At 41.9% G+C, this 17,090-nt stretch overlaps 1 protein-coding gene across 5 annotated transcripts in view; it reads right to left on the bottom strand.

The window, feature by feature from the left end:
• LOC106582859 (FERM domain-containing protein 4B) overlaps positions 1-17,090 on the bottom strand; it is a 64,257-nt gene that overhangs the window by 18,631 nt on the left and 28,536 nt on the right. For 4 of the 5 annotated variants that reach the window (XM_014166405.2, XM_014166406.2, XM_014166404.2 and 1 more), the window contains exons 5-7: positions 16,747-16,831; positions 13,758-13,814; positions 13,359-13,381 (exon numbers count right to left, since the gene is read on the bottom strand). In XM_014166405.2, the coding sequence (XP_014021880.1) occupies positions 13,359-13,381; positions 13,758-13,814; positions 16,747-16,831 (165 nt within the window). Of the gene's footprint in view, positions 1-9,064; positions 9,259-13,358; positions 13,382-13,757; positions 13,815-16,746; positions 16,832-17,090 lie in introns of those variants that run through there. The other variant, XM_045705113.1, reaches the window with a different exon arrangement.

Raw genomic sequence — 17,090 nt, 5'->3', positions numbered from 1 at the left:
AAGCCGCAGTGCTTCTTGACAAACTGCTTGCTTAACCCGGAAGCCAGCCGCACCAATGTGTCAGAAGAAACACCATACAGTTGGCGACCGAAGTCAGCGTGCATGCGCCCGGCCGCCACAAGAAGTCGCTAGAGCGCGATGGGACAATGATACCACAGCCGGCCAAACCCTCCCCTAACGCGGACAAAGCTGGGCCAATTGTGTGCGGGGCCGGCTGCGACACAACTCGGGATCGAACCCGGATCTGTAGTGCGGCCTCTAGCACAGTGATGCAGTGCCTTAGACCGCTGCGCCACTCGGTTGAACCGTTTGAAAAATCTGACCATAATTCTATCCTGACGATTCCTGCTTACAAGCAAAAACAAAAGCAGGAAGTGCCAGTGACTCCCTCAATAAGGAAGTGGTCAGATGACACGGATGCTACAGGACTGTTTTGCTAGCACAGACTGGAATATGTTCCCGGGATTCATCCAATGGCATTGAGTATACCAATTCAGTCACCGGCTTCATCAATAAGTGCATCGGCGACATCGTCCCCACAGTGACCATACGTACATATCCCAACCAGAAGCCATGGATTACAGGAAACATCCTCACCGAGCTAAAGGCTAGAGCTGCCGCTTTCAAGGAGCGGGACGCTAATCCGGATGCGTATAAGAAATCTTGCTATGCCCTCAGATGAACCATCAAACAGATAAAACATCAATACAGGACTAAGATTGAATCCTACTACACTGGCTCTGAACCTTATCGGATGAGGCAAGGCTTGCAAACCATTTCAAACTACAAAGGGAAGCACAGCCGCGAGCTGCCAGTGACACGAGCCTACCAAACGGGCTAAATGGCTTTTATGCTTGCTTTGAGGCAAGCAACACTGAAGCATGCATGAGAGCACCAGCTGTTCCGGACGACTGTGTGATCACGCTCTCCGTAGCCGATGTGAGCAAGAACTTATCCGTCTGGCCCTGCGGCCTTGTTTTACAACGATGTGTACTCAGAGCATGCACAGACCAACTGGCAAGTGTCTTCACTGTCATTTTCAACCTCTCCTTGACCTGTAATACCTACATGTTTCAGGCAGATCACCATAGTCCCTGTAACCAAGAAAGCGAAGGTAACCTGCCTAAATGACTACCGCCCTGTAGCACTCACGTCGGTAGCCATGAAGTGCTTTGAAAGGCTGGTCATGGCTCACATCAACATCCCAGAAACCCTAGACTCACTTCGCATACCGCCCTAACAGATCACGCAATCTCAGATCGCACTCCACACTGCCCTTTCCCACCTGGACAAAAGGAACACCTGTGAGAATGCTGTTTATTGAACGCTGCGCTGTAGTCAACACCATAGTACCCACAAAGCTCAGCACTAAGCTAAAACACCTTCTGCAACTGGATCCTGGACTTCCTGACTGGCCACCCCCAGGTGGTAAGGGTTGGCAACAACACATCTGCCACGCTGATCCTCAACACAATGGACCCTCAGGGGTGCGTGCTTAGTCCCCACCCGTACTCCCTGTTCACCCACGACTGCGTGGCCAAGCACAACTCCAACGCCATCATTAAATTTGCTGACAACACAACGGTGGTAGGCCTGATCACTGACAACGATGAAACAGCCTATAGGGAGGAGGTCAGAGACCTGACAGCATGCCAGGACAACCTCTCCCTCAACGTGAGCATGACAAAAAGAGCTGATCGTGCACTACAGGAAAAGGAGGGCCGAAACACGCCCCGATTCACATTGACGGGGCTGTAGTGGAGCGGGTCGAGAGTTAAGTTCCTTGGTGTCCACATCAACAAACTATCATGGTTCAAACACACCAAGAAAGTTGTGAAGAGGGCACAACAATGCCTTTCCCCCTCAGGAGACTGAAAAGATTTGGCATGGGTCTTCAGATCATCAAAAAGTTCTACAGCTGCACCAGAGAATATCCTGACCGGTTGCATCACCGCCTGGTATGGCAACTGCTTTGCATCCGACCTTAAGGTGCTACAGAGGGTAGTGCATACAGCTCAGTATATCCCTGGGGCCAAGCTTCCTGCCATCAAGGACCTAGATATTAGGCAGTGTCAGAGGAAGGTACAAAAAAATGTCAAAGACTCCAGTCACCCAAGTCATAAACAGTTCTCTATGCTACCGCACGGCAAGCGGTACTAGAGCGCCAAGTCTAGGTCAAAAAGGCTCCTTAACAGCTTCTACCCCCAAGCCATAAAACTGCTGAACAATTAATAAAATGGCCACCTGGACTATTTGCATTGACACCCCCCTCCCCCCTTTGTTTTTACAAAGCTTCTACTCTCGGTTATCTATGCATAGTCACTTTACCCCTACTTACATGTACAAATTACCTCAACTAACCTGCACATTGACTCAGTACCGGTGCCAGTACCTCCTGTATATAGCCTCATTGTTATTAAGGGCTTGTAAGTAAGCATTTCACGTTAAGGTCAACACCTGTTGTATTCGCGCATGTGAAAAATACAATTTTATGTGATTGTTTTAAGGTCAGGGAGCATTTTAAGGCTGCATAATAGCAACATTGCCAATTGGTCAAAATATATGTTATTATTACACTGTTTTTATACATATGTTATTACTGGTTTTACAATGTCTAATTACTAGCCTACATCTCTCTATGATGACTATCTCTGAGTTCAATAAACCCCCATATCAAATAACGACACCAGAACACAGATCATACGAAATATGAATATTCAAGTATTGCATAGAGTTTGGTTGATGCGTTTGTGGTTTTACAGAACAGTTCAATTCAAGGCTTACAGCATGAAAGTGATAACTCATAACAAACGCAAAGGTGCAATGTCTGAACATTTTTCATATTTTTATCAGGCAGGCTATTAACGCTTCCAAAGTGCCTCAGTGGAAGCAGATAAAGAGCCCTTTTAAGTTAACAGAGGGTCTACATTAAAAGGTAATTCAAATAGTTACATCATGTCAAGGCCCCTTTAAATGTACAGTTGCAGCCAAATACACCATTGCACTTTTTCCCCCTACCTATTTCTTCTAAAATAAGTTTAACTTTGTCACCACACCTTACATGGATTTTAAGTTAACAATTTTAATACCTGGGTGCTTTTTAACATGTGTTTGGGGTTGTTGTCCTGCTGGACTACCCAAAACCTTTAATGGAGAGACAGTTTTTGAAAACTGGGTTGAACATTGGATTCCAACACCTGATAATCTTTTGATTACATGTAACCTTTATTTAACTAGGGAAGTCAGTTAAAGAATAAATTATTTACAATGAAGGCCTACACCGGCCAAACATGGACGACACTGGGCCAATTGTGCTCCGCCCTATTGGACTCCCAATCACGGCCGGTTGTGATACATGATGCCTTGCGCACGTTCAAAGCACCCTGGAATGGATCAAGAAGAAAATGTTGGAGTCAGCGATAAGTCTAGATCTGAATCACATCCATATGGCAAGAGCTGAAAACAGCAGTTGGTGAAGGGCACCCCTCAAAACATTAAAGAATTGGAGCAGTTTGCTGCTGAAGAGTGGGCCAAAATGCCTGTAGAAAGGTGCAGCAAGCTCATTGATGGCTCCAAGTAGCATTTGTGGCCAGTTACCTTGGCCCCAGGGTGCCAATTTTGTCCTTGCCAAAAATACAACTGGTTTTGCTATGTTGAAAATTCAATAACAAGGTGGAGACCAAAAGTTTTTTTATTACATTTCTACTTATTTGACTAAAAATAGGTAATTATTTAAGAAAAATGCAAGGGCGCTAATATCTTTGGCAGCAACTGTATGTGCGGGTACTTATGACTCATGAGCAGGGTTACAAAATTCTAGGGAGTGTATTGAATGTTCCTGGTTTTCCAGAAATCCTGGTAGGAGGATACCGGTTTTCCTGCTTATTCAAATCAAATTCAAATGTTATTGGTAGAGTACCGTAATTTCCGGACTACTAAGCGCACCTGAATATAAGCCGCAACCACTGAATTAAAAAATATATATATTATTTTGAACATAAATAAGCCGCACATGTCTATAAGCCGCAGGTGCCTACCGGTACATTGAAACAAATGAATTTTACAAGCCTTGTTTCGTTAAAGCCTGTGTAACAAAAATAAATAGGCTTTAACGAAACACGGCTTGTAACAAAAAATAAAAAATTAGCAGTAAGCTCCCGTGCAGCAGCTCTATTTCCTTTTCCAACTGCCAGATCAATCGCCTTCAACTTGAAAGCTGCATCATATGCATTTCTCCGTGTCTTTGCCATGATGAGGGTGACAAAATGACTACCGTAATCAGAATGATGGGAAGTTTGAGAGCGCTCGATTTAATCTAAACAGTAAACAGAAAAGTTGTTTGACCTTAACCCGTTCGGCAATTTCATTGGTCTAATGAAAGCTTCATGCCGCCAAAAACTGAGCACGTCACAGAATGTGTTTTTTTGGAGAAAAAAAAAATTGAAAGCGGGAAAAATCCATATATTAGCCGCGTCATTGTTTAAGCCGCGAGGTTCAAAGCTGGGAAAAAAGTTGCGGCTTATAGTCCGGAATTTACGGTACACATTTTGCAGCTGTTATTGCGGGTGTAGCAAAATGCTTATATTCCTAGCTCCAACAGTGCAGTAATACCTAACAATACAAAACAATGCACCCAAATCCCTAAAATGTAAATAAAGGAAATAAGAAACATAAGAACGAGCAATGTCAGAGTCCAGAATCTAAATATATGATTGTGTGCATGTATAGACAGTATGCACAGTATATGAACAGAAAAGGTGTGTACAGCAGTAGTTACAGTGCATTCGGAAAGTATTCTGACCCCTTGACTTTTTCCACATTGTTACGTTACAGCCTTTTTTATTCATTTCACCTTTATTTAACCAGTTAGGCTTTGGGGATGACCAGTGCAATACACCTGCTGGAGCACGTGCTATGGGTGGGTGTTGCTATGGTGACCAGTGAGCTGAGATAAGGCGGGGCTTTACCTAGCAAAGACTTACAGATGACCTGGAGCCAGTGGGTTTGGCGACGGATATGTAGTGAGGGCCAGCCAATGAGAGCACACAGGTCGCAGTGGTGGGTAGTATATGGGGCTTTGGTGATAAAACGGATGGCACTGCGATAGCAAACTGGATGTAGTCTGAGTAGAGTGTTGGGAGATATTTTGTAAATGACATCGCCGAAGTCAAGGATCGGTAGGACAGTCAGTTTTACGAGGGTATGTTTTAGAGGTCGACCGATTAAATCGGAATGGCCGATTAATTAGGGCCGATTTCAAGTTTTCATAACAAATCGATAATTGGCATTTTTGGACACCGATCATGGCCGATTACATTGCACTCCACGAGGAGACTGTGTGGCAGGCTGACTACCTGTTATGCGAGTGCAGCAAGGAGCCAAGGTAAGGTGCTAGCTAGCATTAAACGTATCTTATAAAAAAACAATCAATCTTAACATGATCACTAGTTAACTACACATAGTTGATGATATTACTAGTTTATCTAGCTTGTCCTGCTTTGCATATAATCGATGCAGTGCCTGTTAATTTATCATTGAATCATAGCCTACTTCGCCAAACGGGTGATTTAACAAGCACATTCGCAAAAAAAGCACTGTCGTTGCACCAAATGTGTACCTAACCATAAACATCAACGCCTTTCTTAAAATCAATATACAAGTGTATATTTTTAAACAAGGATATTTAGTTAATATTGCCTGCTAACATGAATTTCTTTTAACTAGGGAAATTGTGTCACTTCTCTTGCATTCTGTGCAACAGAGTCAGGGTATATGCAGCAGTTTGGGCCGCCTGGCTCGTTGCGAACTGTGTGAAGACTATTTCTTCCTAACATAGACAGCCAACGTCGCCAAATGGGGGATGATTTAACAAAAGCGCATTTGCGAAAAAAGCACAATCGTTGCATGAATGTACCTAACCATAAACATCAATGCCTTTCTTAAAATCAATACACAGAAGTATATTTTTTTAAACCTGCATATTTAGTTAAAATAAATCCAGGTTAGCAGGCAATATTAAACTAGGGAAATTGTGTCACTTCTCTTGCGTTCATTGCACGCAGAGTCAGGGTGTATGCAACAGTTTGGGCCGCCTGGATCGTTGCGAACTAATTTGCCCGAATTTTATGTAATTATGACATAACATTGAAGGTTGTGCAATGTAAAAAGAATATTTAGACTGATGGATGCTGCCCGTTAGATAAAATACGGAACGGTTCCGTATTTCACTGAAAGAATAAACGTTTTGTTTTCGAAATGATAGTTTCCGGATTTGACCATATTAATGACCTAAGGCTCGTATTTCTGTGTGTTATTATGTTATAATTAAGTCTATGATTTGATATTTGATAGAGCAGTCTGACTGAGCGGTGGTAGGCAGCAGCAAGCTCGTAAGCATTCATACAAACAACACTTTAGTGCGTTTTGCCAGCAGCTCTTCGCTGTGCTTCAAGCATTGAGCTGTTTATGACTTCAAGCCTATCAACTCCCGAGATTAGGCTGGTGTAACCGATGTGAAATGGCTAGCTAGTTAGCAGGATGCGCGCTAATAGCGTTTCAATCGGTGACGTCACTCGCTCTGAGACCTTGAAGTAGTTGTTCCCCTTGCTCTGCAAGGGCCGCAGCTTTTGTGGAGCGATGGGTAACAATGCTTTGAGGGTGGCTGTTGTCGATGTGTTCCTGGTTTGAGCCCAGGTAGGGTCGAGGAGAGGGACGGACGCTATACTGTTACACTGGCAATACTAAAGTGCCTATAATAACAACCAATAGTCAAAGGTATATGAAATACAAATGGTATAGAGAGAAATAGTCCTATAATTCCTATAATAACTACAACCTGGGAATATTGAAGACTCATGTTAAAAGGAACCACCAGCTTTCATATGTTCACATTTCTGAGCAAGGAACTTAAACGTTAGCTTTTTTACATGGCACATATTGCACTTTTACTTTCTTCTCCAACACTTTGTTTTTGCATTATTTAAACCAAATTGAACATGTTTCATTATTTATTTGAGGCTAAATTGATTTTATGTTATATATTAAGTTAAAATAAGTGTTCATTCATTATTGTTGTAATTATCATTATTGCAAAAGAATTATAATAAAAAATAAAAAATAAAATAATACAAATAATAATAAATACAAATAATAATAATAATAATAATAATAATAATAATAATAATAATAATTCGGTCGATTAATCGGTATCGGCCTTTTTTGGTCCTCCAATAAATCGCTATTGAAAAATCATAATCGGTCGGCCTCTAGTATGTTTGGCGACATGATTGAAGGAGGCTTTGTTGCAGAATAGGAAGCCGATTCTAGATTTAATTTTGGATTGGAGATGCTTAATGTGAGTCTGGAAGGAGAGTATACAGTCTAACCAGACACCTAGGTATTTGTAGTTGTCCACATATTCTAGGTCAGAACCGTCCAGAGTAGTGATGCTAGTCGGGTGGGGGCAGCAAATCGGTTGAAGAGCATGCACTTAGTTTTACTAGCATTTAAAAGCAGTTGGAGGCCACGGAAGTTGTGTTCTATGGCGTTGAAGCTCATTTGGAGGTTTGTTATCACAGTGTCCAAAGAAGGGCCAGATGTATACAGAATGGTGTCGTCTGCGTAGAGGTGGATCAGAGAATCACCAGCAGCAAGAGCAGCAACATTGATATATACAGAAAAAAAGAGTCTTATTCTAAAATGGATTAAGTTGTTCCCCCCCTCAATTTACACACAATAGCCCATAATGACAAAGCAAAAATCATTTACACATTTTTGCTAATTTAATAAAAAAGTAAATATCACATTTACATAAGTATTCAGACCCTTTACTCAGAACTTTGTTGACGCACCTTTGGCACCGATTACAGCCTCAAGACTTCTTGGGTATGACGCTACAAGCTTGACACCTGTATTTGGGGAGTTTCTCCCATTCTTCTCTGCAGATCCTCTCAAGCTCTGTCAGGTTGGATGCAGAGCGTCGCTGCACAGCTATTTCCAGGTTTCTACAGAGATGTTAGATCGGGTTCAAGTCTGGGCTCTGGCTGGGCCACTCAAGGACATTCAGAGACTTGTCCCGAAGCCACTCCCGCGCTGTCTTGGCTGTGTGCTTAGGGTCATTTTCCTGTTGGAAGGTGAACCTTCACCCCAGTCAGAGGTACTGAGTGCTCTGGAACAGATCTCTCTGAACTTTGCTCCATTCATCTTTCCCTCGATCCTGACTCGTCTCCCAGTCCCTGCCGCTGAAAAACATCCACACAGCATGATTCTGCCACCACCCGCTTCACCAGACGTGACGCTTGGAATTAAGGCCAAAGTGTCCCATCTTAGTTTCAGACCAGATAATCTTGTTTCTCATGGTCTGAGAGTCTTTAGGTGCAATTTGGCAAACTCCAAGCGGCCTGTCATGTGCCTTTTACTGAGGAGTGGCTTGCGTCTGGCCACTCGACCATAAAGGCCTGATTGGTGGAGTGCTGCAGAGATGGTTGTCCTTCTGGAAGGTTCTCCTATCTCCACAGAGGAATTCTGGAGCTCTGTCATAGTGACCATCAGAATCTTGGTCACCTCCCTGTCCAAGGCCCTTTTCCCCCGATGGCTGAGTTTGGCCGGGTGGCCAGCTCTAAGAAGAGTCTTGGTGGTTCCAAACTTCTTCCATTTAAGAATGATGGAGGCCACTGTGTTCTTGGGGACCTTCAGTGCTGCAGAAATGTTTTGGCACCCTTCCCCAGATCTGTGCCTCGACATAATCCTGTCTCGGAGCTCTATGGACAATTCCTTCGACCTCATGGCTTGATTTTTGCTCTGACATACACTGTCAACTGTGGAACCAGTTAACCCACTGTTCCTAGGCCGTCATTGAAAATAAGAATTTGTTCTTAACTGACTTACCTAGTTAAATAAAGGTTACACATCCAATACGTTCAATGAAAAAGGACCAAAACATAAGTATTGTAAGTTGTCCCAGTAGTTTAGAACATGATGAAGATATGAAAGACCTGCCGGTCTGAGTCCTGTCCTAGAGGCCAAGTCATATTTTTGAAAAACTCTCCTCTGAGTTGTACAGTACCTTTTTAACACTGCATGCCAGAACTGGTGAATGGCTTTTGTTCTGGGCTCCAATGCTCTGGCCTGCCAAGTCATAGCCCTCTTTGGCGATCAGTAATTGTAGAGCAAGTGCTCCCCCCTCATGTGTTTTGGAGTGACTCATAGTTCACAGACCTTGATAGTGACAAGCAGCACAGTTAGTACAGAGAGATAACATGCTAATGCTGTGTTTTTAGATCACTTCCAGACTTCTACATACTAATCAGTACTCAAATGTGAGAGGAAAGGGTATTCAAAATGACAAAGTATTGTAGGCCTGTGTCTCATTCTTTGCACTGGTATCATAGATTATTGAAGTCAACGCCTGTACTGGACACACCAACCTCAAGGAACGTTCAATGTATATGTGATATTGGGTTGAACAATTCTGGGAACTTTTCCCAAAATCCCAGTTGGAAGATTCCCAGAATGTTTACATTCTGTTTTACCCACTTCATATGTGTATATACTGTATTATAGTCAAGGCTCATCCTATATACAGTGCATTCGGATTCAGACCCCAGACCCCTTCCCCTTCCCCTTGTTATGTTACAGCCTTATTCAAAAGTCCTCATCAACTCTAAACACAATACCCCATAATGACAAAGCGAAAACAGGTTGAGATTTTTTTTTTAACTATAGAAAAAGTATTTACATATGTATTCAGACCCTTTGCTAAGAGACTTGAAATTGAGCTCAGGTGCATCCTGTTTCCATTGATCGTCCTTGAGATGTTGCTACAGCTCTATTGGAGTCCACCTGTGGTAAATTCAATTGATTGGACATGATTTGGAAAGGCACACACCTGGTCTATATTTTACCTTTAACTAGGCAAGTCAGTTATGAACAAATTCTTATTTACAATGACGGATGTATGTACTAACAAAATAAAAAGCATGAGCTTAACTTACATTTTCAAATCTCTCACTTGAGGTTTCTCCATCTTCAAAGTTAATGAAAAAGCTAAACAATCACTAGCATGCAGAGGCCATAATGATCTAGTTATGGGAACCTGCTTACTCCACACAAAGGTGAAACACTACAGAGAGAGACTCACTTGAATAATTGCTCCCAAGCTAGCTGCTTCAAGGTTAACTGGTTTCTGCTGCTATGGCAGTTCACTGCTATGGAGTTTGATGGCATACATTTTATAGGGCGCTGGGCCTGGTGTTGTCGGATGATCTACTCCGAAGCCACATCGCCTTGTCAGCAATCTGGAATTCATTACGATGTCTTATCTTCCTGCAGCGTGGGCTGGGGGCAACTCCTCCACCCAGCCAGCCATACAGTGTGTAGGCTAAAACCTCATATGTCAGCTATTTCAGTGGGCTGAGAGTTGTTCATTGGTAAGGAAATCCAGGGAAAGAGACTGGTGTGAAAAGATATGTGGTCCCCATTGCTGTGAATGTCTCAGTAAAAGCAGGCTGAATCTACACTCGAGTGAGTGAATTGACAGTGCCAGGCAGTGGTGCTGTAACTCAGGGGTTCCCAACCTTTTTTTCCCCCCAGGGCCCCTTTTTCACATAGCCACTAGCTTGATTTTGTTTCATTTGAGGGACCTAGGAAAATTGTTCTTTTGAAGTTAATTTCCTGCAATTCTACATAGTTTGACAATACATATTTTAGATACATAATTTAATAATAATTAATACGGAAAATAAAGTCTAGACCCGAATAACCCAAATGTTATTCCACTACCAAATATGTTATGATAATTTACATGAACCCTAAATTTACAGAAAGTGAATAGATCAATTGATAGCAACAGAGTCACACATTGTATAAGATTACTTCCCAAGCAAAGTCCAATTTATTTGACTTGTCGACTTTAGAAGGACGTAACTCTGCTTCTGACTGTCGTAGAGACAAACCAAATATTTGCATGTGCACCAGCGTCGTGTCTTCCTAGGGCATTTACCGCTTGTTTCAAGCTTAAAGCATTACAGATATATGCATCATTTTAGATCAGTATAAACAAATCGCAAATTGTAAAAATAAAATGCATTTGAACAAAAATATAAACGCAACATGTTAAGTGTTGGTCCCATGTTTCATCAGCTGAAAAGATAATAAAAGATCCCAGAAATGTACATCTCCTTTGCCAAGATAATCCATCCACCTGACAGGTGTGGCATATCAGGAAGCTGCTTAAACAGCATGGCCATTACACAGGTGCACCTTGTGCTGGGGACAATAAAAGGCCACTCTAAAATGTGCTGTTGTCTCACACAACAATGCCACAGATGTCAAGTTTTGAGGGAGCATGCAATTGGCATGCTGACTGCAGGAATGTCCACCAGAGCCGCTGCCAGACAATTGAATGTTCATTTCTCTACCATTAGTTGCCTCCAACATTGTTTTACAGAATTTGGCAGTATGTCCAACCAGCTTCACAACCGCAGACCACATGACCACATGTATGGCGTCACGTGGGCAATACAAAAAATACAAAAATTCAAATCAAATCAAGGAAGACCCCCACAAAATCTTGGCACCCCACTAGGTTGGAAACGCCTGCTGTAACCTATAGACCTAATGTATTATACTAACTAACATCTGACTGGGAGGGGGGCTTTGACCACGAGAGATGACATCATAATGGTTAGTCCCTCTGACGCCTGGCAGTTTACTGTGGGCCAGTGGGGTCTGCACTCTTAAGGCTCATCCCTCTTAGAACAGGCTGTAAATTGGAAAGGGGGGTCTCCCTAACTCCTCCACATCTAATCTCAGAGCTGCAGGGCCCTTTGCAATGCCTGTCTTAAGCAGCATATATTATATGAGGGGATTTGCCAACCTTCCTCCTACAAAAAGGTACAAATGAAAGCCATCTGATAGGGAAAATATGTACTAGCCTAAGAACAACAGGAGAGTAGGCTGGGCTATATAGTTGGACAGGCTGCCTTCCACACTGATTTTACAGACTTTGTTGATAGGGTCTGTTTCATTGTGCTTTCAGTCAGGACAAAGTGCAGCACATCCCCACTCCCTCACAGGCTGAAACATTAACTCACGTAGCTGCCTGACACCTCAGGGCTAAAAGAATCTGTAAATCACCCCTAACATACTGCAAAACAAAGCTGTGAAGGGCTTCACTGGCCAGTCTGAATAGAATACAATCACCATCAACTCTGAAGCTTGCTGAGAGGTGGGCTTGAACACTTTTTTATAAATTGTTCAGAGTTTTTGAGAGTAGAAAGATGGGACTTTGACGTAGAAACAAACTGCATTTTCAGCATTAAATATCACGGTGTGCATTCACACCATACAATTCCTTACAGAACAGAACACAAAGCCTTGTGTTCAGATAATGGCCAGGGGCCTCTAGGGGACCCAAGCTGGGGAAAACGCCCCACAGGTTCAGCAATATAACCAGCTCGTCCACTCTGACGGACAGGACAATATTTACTGATTACCTCAGCGCTCTCCAACTGACAACTAAAATAACAAACCTTATCACTAGGTCATGCCTTAAAGTGCTTAATCCTGCCACAAAAACATATTAGTCCTAGTTCTAAATAACATTCTGAGGGAGAAGATGAATGATTGTTATCTTCTGCAGGCAACAACAACCTAACCCAAGACATACTAACACTGAACTAGATGCTGGGAAAGGAAACGCAATAACCAGGACACAAACTCAACAGAAAGCAATTGAGGTCAGGTTTTCCAGAGTAGAGCCTATAGCATTTGGCTACTGAGCAATGGAGATTGAAAACAATAAAACACGTCCCATTTAACACGCAATCAGAACTGAGCAGGAACACTGCATCGCTGTGTATGTTCTACAGATGCTTTCATCAACAGGGAATATATAAAACAGGGAATATATAAGACAGAGTTGCATGTAAAGCAAATTCCACCTCAACATCAAGGAAATGATCAACTACTAAGGGAACACCAAGATAAAACCCAAAATCTGAACCAACGTAATTAACCATTAAATTACCACTGTGACCCTCCCTGCCTTGGTTGTCCACTGAGCTTTGACCCAACACCACAGGTCTCAAACATGTGGTACAAACTAGATAGAAGCATTGATTATGGGCTAAATAACAAAATGTGTAGATTGCTTACTGTAATACGACTGTAGACTGCTTAATTAAGAAACTTGAAGCTTACACAAAAACGTGTTGGAAATGTGACTGAGTGAATAGCCTGTGCAATTTTATTACAATCGTCTTTAACAAAAGACGCATGCAGATCATAATTTCACACAATTGACTATTCTAATAATATTATTTATTTAGCGATTAGTGTTGACATGAGTGAATCCTTACTTTGTGTAGTCTCCTTTGGCCTCCTGGGAAAAAGAATAGCACCCTTATTAGTGAGAATGATGATACAACAAGTAGCCTACTGGCCTGGAGGACTTCAACATCAATAGGCCTATGTCATTGCAAGTCTTGAATGTTCCTTGGGACAACGGGAACACTTTTTAATCTCACTCAGTGTTGAATAGCATTACTGCAAAACGTATAATTGCGCGCTAAAGAACTACAATCATTGTAGTAAACGATTTCAATGTTAAAGTAAAAACGTAACTACTACACATCTCTCAAAAATAAAGTTCCCGAAACCCTAACCCTTTTTGTAACAGCGTGCATGCAGTGTAGATTCAGTTTAGATTCAAATCGCTGATGAATGACAACTCCACAAAACTACAAACATTAACTTACCTGCAAGGCGTAAGCAGCTAATTTGAAAACGTTTTCACTCTCCACTTCGATGATCTCCTGTCGTGGAAAAAAAAGGAAATGGCAACATTATAGGGTGGAAAAACAAGTGTACCGCATTCGAACAGTAGCACTTGACTTGAGGCAAATCTCATTACCACCCGTACCTCCGCTCCACAGTTACCGACTGAACCATCGTTACTAAAAAGTGGGTGCGCGTGTTTAAGGTTGAGTTTTTCATATTCTTCATCCACGCTCGAAACGAATTATTGTTACGTTTATAATAACATAGAACGAACGTGCATACAATAGTTACAAAAAGCCAGTATAATCGCAGTTATTTATCATTTCAACCCCTTATAATCAAAATGGTACATTCTGAGAGCAGGTTCACGTTCCTCCAGTGTCCGGGTGAAAAAAAAGTTACTCCTGGCAACGTTGGATCACTATCTACAAAATGCACGTATCCCATAACGTATTTATAGTGTGTATGATATCAAATGGATTTATTTTAAGTTCAATACAGGGTTATGAATTGGAAGTGTGCGTGAAGTTTTTAGGTCACCCGATGGAGGACACTGTGGGGCTGTTAGCTTGCTAGTACCCTCTAAAGTAGAAAGGCAGACAGGCGGCTCAAGATGTAAGACCATCTTCGTGGCGTTGAGATGATCAAGGGCGCGTAAATACATGGGTAGCCTCCCAGATAGCAAAACATGTCCCCCCTTATCACATCTGAACTATTGGGAATGGGATCCATCGTTTCCTCTAAGTAATTCAGCAACTGTACAGTAGGTGATAAACAAATGCAAAAGGATGTTGGCTACTCAGACAGATATACACACACACTAAACAAAAATAAATGCAACATGTAATGTCCCATGTTTCATTAGCTGAAATAAAAGATCTTAGCAATGTTCCATATGCACAAAAAGCTTATTTCTCTCAAATGCACAAATTTGTGTACATCCATGTTAATGAGCATTTCTCCTTTGCCAAGATAATCCATCCACCTGACAGGTGTGGCATATCAATTGGCTGATTAAACAGCAGGATCATTACACAAGTGCACCTTGTGCTGGGAACAATAAAAGGCTGCTCTAAAATGTGCAGGTTTGTCACACAACACAATGCCACAGATGTTGCAGGTTGAGGGAGTGTGCAATTGGCATGCTGACTGCAGGAATGTTTAGCTGTTGCCAAATAATTGAATGTTAATTTCTCTACCATCAGCCACCTCCAACATGTTTTTAGAGAATTTGTCAGTACGTCCAACCGGCCTCACAACCGCAGACCACGAGTAACCACCCCAGCCCAGGAACTCCACATCTGGCTTCTTAACCTTCGGGATCGTCTGAGACCAGCCACTCGGACAGCTGATGAATCTGAGGTGTATTTCTGTCTGTAATAAAGCCCTTTTGTGGGGAAGAACTAATTCTGATTGGCTGGGCCTGGCTCCCCAGTGGGTAGGCCTGGCTCCCGAGTGTGTGTGCCTATGCCTTCCCAGGCCATCCCATGGCTGCACCCCTGCCCAGTCGTGTGAAATCCATAGATTAGGGCTTAATGAATTTATTTCAATTGACTGATTTCCTTACATGAAATGTAACTCAGTAAAATCATTGAAATAGTTGCGTTTATATTTTTGTTCAGTATAATTCTGTTAAGTTTCAAGTTTTATTAGTCGTATGTACGGGATACACAGGGTATACATCGTCCAACGAAATGCTTACCTTCTCGACAATGCAACAACAATAAGAAAACAAAAGATACGAATACGAACATAAAGTAAATGGCAGAAGAATCGACTAATACATTTTAGCATAAGTATAATACAGGAGGAGGAAATAATGCAATAGACAGTATGAGTGCTATTGCTTATCATTATTCAATGCATCTGCCAAAATCAAATTGCATAAAAAAAAAAGCAATTGATGGTCAAAGGTCAGCTTTCCAATGTCAGACTAATAAGGGAAGTCAACAGTGGGTGCAGCACTCAACCCTTTACAATCACTGCTAGATAACACTACTTTATTTTACAATTCTCACATGTGTGTGTGTGTGACCATGTAATATATGTGTGTCTGTATGTGTACATTATGAAACGTTAGACATGTTCCTCCAGCTGCCTTATCCAACATGTATGGTAGCCTAGATGATTTCCTCCTCTTGGTTATCTAATAGTTTTACAGCAACACAGCTCAGAAATTGATTTCTGCTAGTCTGGCTGAGCTGTGTGTGGCTTGGGAAATATGCACAGGCCTCAGAGAGAAGAGGCAGTGAATCAGGATATTGTTCTTTTTCATGTTGGTACAGTGCAGTGTTTCCAAAAGAAAGCCCTAAGTCAAATGATATTTTGGAGGATTAGGGAACTATTTGGTACTCTTGGAGAAAGCCTGAAAGCCATCATTGTGTTGAAGAATTTTGTGTTAGAGTAGCCTACATAAAACAAAAGCAGGGAAGTCTCTGTGAAGTCAGAAAGTCAAGTGACTTTAGCCCATATTAGAAAATAACTCTGTAGAATAATTACTATAAAGACTGTTTTTGAAAGAGCTGAAAATAATTGGTAGTAATGAGAGTGGAGAGTGTCCAGTCAAACAGCTTGTCCTTACTGTCTTCTGTAAATGATGTGTAGACAGAAGAATTCTCTGGCCACCTACTGTGATTCTGGCCCACATGCTTGTTGTTTTAAGATATTGACGTCTGGAGCCAACTTTCAGTTCCAGCAGCCACTCATCCTATCAACTAGTATTCCCCACTATAATTCCACAACCGGAACCTTTGGCTTGTAATTACATTTGTGGGATTATATTTTCACTCCTCAAATGATCACAGGTCATACAATTGGTTTATGTCTGAGCATGCAGTGGAACAGGGTAAGCACAATATGTGCATTGGCATGGAAATTGAAGGACAGGCTATGGAGGGGTGACTCGTGGTATGCTCAATAAGATCATATTGAGTAACAAATGTAAGAAAAGTAGTTACATCCACTTACATTAAAGACTGACGATTTGGCATTTAGGAAAAACAGCTCTACTGTTGTATTGTCTTTCAAGAATGTTATCTTCTCAATATAAAACCTGCAAAACACAAATAGACATGATGTTATTAAATGGAGTACTTGAATTAGGTGTAAGGGTAATGCTCCTGGTTGCCTACCCCAACTTCAGAAGTCGTTCATATTGCAGAATATTACATTAGCACCATCTACTGGACATGGCTAGCTACATGTGGTCAGGGTAACAAGTACCTCCGATCAACACTGGGGGAATTAACATTGTTGTAGCTCTTTGAGCCTGGGCAACATTTATAGAGACCTACTTTTTTTTTTACCTCGAT

Source organism: Salmo salar, chromosome ssa22 (genome assembly GCF_905237065.1).
Source record: "Salmo salar chromosome ssa22, Ssal_v3.1, whole genome shotgun sequence".
In the NCBI taxonomy this organism is placed as follows: Eukaryota; Metazoa; Chordata; class Actinopteri; order Salmoniformes; family Salmonidae; genus Salmo; species Salmo salar.
This window is presented reverse-complemented; position numbering and strand designations above follow the sequence as displayed.